At 37.2% G+C, this 4,632-nt stretch overlaps 1 protein-coding gene across 1 annotated transcript; it reads right to left on the bottom strand.

Moving 5' to 3' along the window:
* Positions 1-2,097: 2,097 nt before the first annotated feature.
* Positions 2,098-2,924, bottom strand: LOC110903868 (transcription factor PRE4). Its single transcript, XM_022149669.2, has 2 exons — positions 2,799-2,924; positions 2,098-2,289 (listed from the first exon to the last, which is right to left on the bottom strand). The coding sequence occupies exons 1-2, from the start codon at positions 2,922-2,924 to the stop codon at positions 2,140-2,142; spliced, it is 276 nt and encodes a 91-aa protein (XP_022005361.1). The 3' UTR covers positions 2,098-2,139.
* Positions 2,925-4,632: the final 1,708 nt, after the last annotated feature.

The following is a 4,632-nucleotide window of genomic DNA, read 5'->3' as shown; positions in this document are numbered from 1 at the left end:
TAGGAATGAAGGGCATTTTGGTCCTTATAAATAGGAGTGAAAATGACATGTGGCACCCCTTTTGTTTTTTAAAAATACAACAAAAAAGTTTAGTACAAAAAAATCTAGCACAAAAAAATTAGTACAAAAAAATATAGCACAAAAAATGTAGTACAAAAAAATATAGCACAAAAAATTAGTACAAAAAATATAGCACAAAAAAATCTAGTACAAAAAAATATAGCACGAAAAAATTCAGCAAAAATTGTAGTACAAAAAAATCCAGCACAAAAAATTAAGAAAAAAAAATACAGCACAAAAAATTTAGCACAAAACTAGATATATTGATGGTTTGATTAAGAGTAAAATGAATTCAAATAATTTGATCCCGAAATTGTTTCAATACACATTATGCTTCTGGTTTTTTCGTTTTCTAAGCGGACAAACAATTACATCAGGTTGTTTGCGGGTAAAAGGGCGTATGACTCTTAAGAGATGTATGAGCAAGAATAATACATACATGCATGCATATTGCAAAACTAACAAAACGGAGATACATATATATATATATATATATATATAGAGTTAAAACAAATATATAGCCTTCTCTTTCCAGTAGTTTCTTGATCATTAGCTCCATGTAGATTACCAAAGTGTGCCTATTTCATGTTGTTCTTTCAAAGCTGCCACCGATTTGATTTGCATGTGCAACCATTCTGGTGATGATCCATTACTGTACAAAAATCCAGCACAAAAAATGTTATACAACATAGAAATACAACACATTTTAGTGGGTTTTTTAGTCTTCATATTTTATATAGCAATATGGTACTCAAATTAAAGATAAAAAGACGCTCGATTTTATGGTGAAATTTTTATGAAAAAGTAATGTCGTATAAAAAAAATTATGAACGTTTAAAAAAGGGGGGTGAAATATGCATGTGCCTTGCATGTGGAGAGAGAAAGTCCATAAATAGGATTTTACCAACATACCCTTACACTCCTCCTTTCTCCTACACTTTCATCTTAACCATTGATTTGAAAAATAAATGGCTAACGAGTTATAATTCATCATCACAGGGTAAAAGTTTTCCACCCTGGTCCCCTCATATCGATACATGAAGGGTATGTTTGGCATGGAGCTTTTAGGAGCTTCTAGCTTTAAGTTTTTAAGAAAAAGCTCCTACTTAATAAAAAGTCTTGTTTGGTTGAAGGAGCTTTAAGCTTTTAGGTTAGGAGCTTGAAGCTTTTGGTTGAACGCTACTACTAGTAGCGTTTAGAAGGAGCTACAAGCTTTTAGGGAAAAATGACTATTTTAACCTCTCAAAATAAGAAACTTTTTAATGCACCAACTTTCTAAATTTTTAGTTATGTCCGTTTTGGTAATTTTATACATTTTATTAAAAGCTCCAGCTACTCTACCAAACACCAAATATACCTAAAAAGGTACAGCTACTAGCTACCAGCTACAGCTACCAGCTTCCAGCCACCAGCTACTAGCTTCTAGCTTTCAGCTACCAGCCACCAGTTACTTTTGCCAATCATACCCGAAGTGTTATTTAATATACTAAATGATAGGCCTAATAATTCATTCTTAATGAAATATAATGCACCCACCACCACCACCATTGAAGCTTGCGGGTGTCAACGACAAGACATGTATGTATGCCCATTTCAAGTATACTTAATTCTAAAACCACCAATTCCGACATAGTAGTTATCACCAAATTAACAAGAAATGGATGGCAAGTTGAATCTATGATGTTTGACAAATTGTAATAATAACCTAAGTGATCTGTTAGGTTAATTGGAACAGAATAGTTGTTAATCAAATTAGGATTTACTATTTGTTTCAAAATGTACACATGAACAATAACAACATGCTGGAATTCACAATTAAATTTCTAGTTACATATAACTCGAAAACTTTGTAGGGCGCAAATAAAGGGCTTCACTCTTCAATGTCTTACATTATAATCAAATCATGAGTGACTACATATTCTCTTATTACATATTACTCCAAACTCAGTAAGGCAAAAATCATTTCATGATCAAAATGACAAAAAAAAAGCACTCTAAAAATGAAGAGAAATAAAAAAGTAGTACAGGAATACCAAAGTTAAAAAAGAAATAAAAACGTAAAATATAAAGGGTGATGATCTATGGCATTAGTAGACTCCTGATAATGGAAGCTTGGGTGGAGTCTGTGTTATCCAGCAACTCCGAGAGACGCTCACTTAAGTCTTCAACCTCCCTGTGCAAGCTTCTAATGTAGCTGCATGTGTCTTGTAACACCCTCGCTGCTGATACCTGCGGCCCATCAATCGTATCCATATTTCCAGTAATCAATTTCAAGATTCTTTAAATATATTACTCCTTAAATATTATATTGCTCATCACTATTATAAAATTGACTTATAAAAAGTTGATCCATAGTTGATCTACAGATTATCGTGCATACCATCCAACTGTATATTAAGAATGGTTACCAGGTGTCTTTTGGTGGTCATTCGAAATATATATTTAAAGATTGAAATTTCAAAATATCCGTAACTGTTTACGGATCTTAGATGGAAGTCTAAGCCGTTAATTTTTCCTTAATACATCCAAAATGTAAAGAAAAATAACTTCTAAAGCTCTCGGTCCATTTGTTGATAAGATTTTGCTTAGGATTTCTTTCAAGCACTTCAGTATTTGTAAGGTAAGAGCAAATTTAGGACGGAAAATTAGTTGGTGATCACAAAATTTGAAAATAACATTCTATACATGTAAGATCTGTAAAAATCTTGGGATAATATTAGTTTCTGATGGATAAGTACCTTGTCGGAGCACCGATTGCGGATTTCAGGAAGAAATTGGTGCAGTTTAGAAACAAGATCGGTGATCTGTTCATCAGTGATCATAGTAGATGCTGACTGCCTAGATCTTGATCTTCTGCTCGACATTTTTTCTTGGGATTTAAGTTAATAATATTATTGGAATCAGGATCACAGAGGTTGGAATACAGATGCACAAAAAGGAAGATGAATGCATGAGTGAAACCTGTGGCTGTGCTTCAGTTTAAATACCTTCCATCCTCACTCTAAGAGGACAGATGAGTTCAAAATATTAAATCTAAGTCAGGAGAAGCAATTTAAATTTTAAATATTATGCTTGTGTATTTAATTAACATAAGGAGTGTGTGTTTACTAACCAAAAGATATCTTATTATCTTGACAGCTATGAAAGAAGTTTAATAATTGTTTATTTGAGTTTAGAAATCTAGAAATTGAATAATGAAATTCTACGTAGATCACACAACTCACATAATGAAATTCTAAGTAAGCATGATATAGACGAAACAAAACTCACATAGTAGTATATATAGACACACACACATAACTCATCGGGTCGAGGTGGGCAACCTCATGCGGATCATTCAGAATGTGAAGTTTGCGGGTGAACAAGATAAGTAGAAGTGGCATAATGATGAAGGCCAGAAGTTCTCTACGAAGAACATTCGTTGGGAGTTGGCGCTTAAAGGTACGGTACGGAGCGACAATGACCCTTTCAGATGGAACTCTTGGGAGCCGAACAAGGTGAATTATTTGGGGTGGAGAGCAGAGTTGGGTAAGCTTCCGTCGAAGTTGGCGCTGCTTAACCGGGGCATGTCTATTCCTAATTTGTTATGCAGTAGGTGCGGAATCGCGGATGAATTGAAAGATCACATTTTTGTCACTTGTCTTTGGGCTAGAAGCGTTTGGTGGAGCGTTTTTAGATGGCTGAAAATCCAACTATGTGTGACGAGACTTCAGTTAATCAACTTCTGGAGCATGTGCAATCCCAAGTAGGCTCAAAACGATGGAAAAAAATGACCCATATGGTGACACTTGGATGTTTATGGAGTCTTTGGTTGGCCCAACGTGAAAAGGAGTTTGAAGGGGTATGGTCCCTTAAAGCCGCGCAAACCTCCTCCCAGGTTGCGCGTGAGACCATACTCCTTACTTCAGTAAACTTATTAATAAGGTCCTCGCGCGCCACACTCCACGTTCTGATCTCCCCGCGCGAGGCACAGCCCTCAAGAGGCTCAGATATCAGCACTTAGCATGAAACGTTGGAACAAATGAGCATACTAATCCCGCGCGGGTTAGTTTGCTGTCCAACAAGAACCACACAGTAAGGAAGCGCACGGCTACCTACAGTGGTACACAAGGTACAAGTGGCAGTAAAAGGAGCCAATGAGCGTCCAGCAGGCTCTGGTCAATCGTGCGCCACGATCGTCTGACGAGAAGTACACAAGGACGCCTACGTGGCACCAATCAGAGGACGGAGACAACTGTCCCACGATCTCCACTTGTCTGCTGATGACAGAAGGACAACAAGGCCGACAGCAGTGACACGTGGCTCCAATCAAGGTGCGCCAGCACCGAGGAACGTCTAGAAGCCACTAGGCGGTCGACGCCAGTGAGACAAAGAGCATATCCGTTTTGTTGTCCGCTTCCGGCCCAAGGCCCATCAGCCCATAACCCCTTACACCTCTCCGGCTATAAATAGAGACCTCATTCCACAGGTTAAACATTCTATTCCCTCTACTCTCACTCTTAGCTCTTAATTACTCTCAAAGCAGTTGCTTATTCTCACGCCGGAGCCTGGTTAAGAGGGAAACCCCCACAT

Source organism: Helianthus annuus, chromosome 2, assembly GCF_002127325.2.
Source record: "Helianthus annuus cultivar XRQ/B chromosome 2, HanXRQr2.0-SUNRISE, whole genome shotgun sequence".
Lineage (NCBI taxonomy): Eukaryota > Viridiplantae > Streptophyta > Magnoliopsida > Asterales > Asteraceae > Helianthus > Helianthus annuus.
Note: the sequence above shows the minus strand (reverse complement) of the source record. Positions and strands in the feature narration are given on the sequence as shown.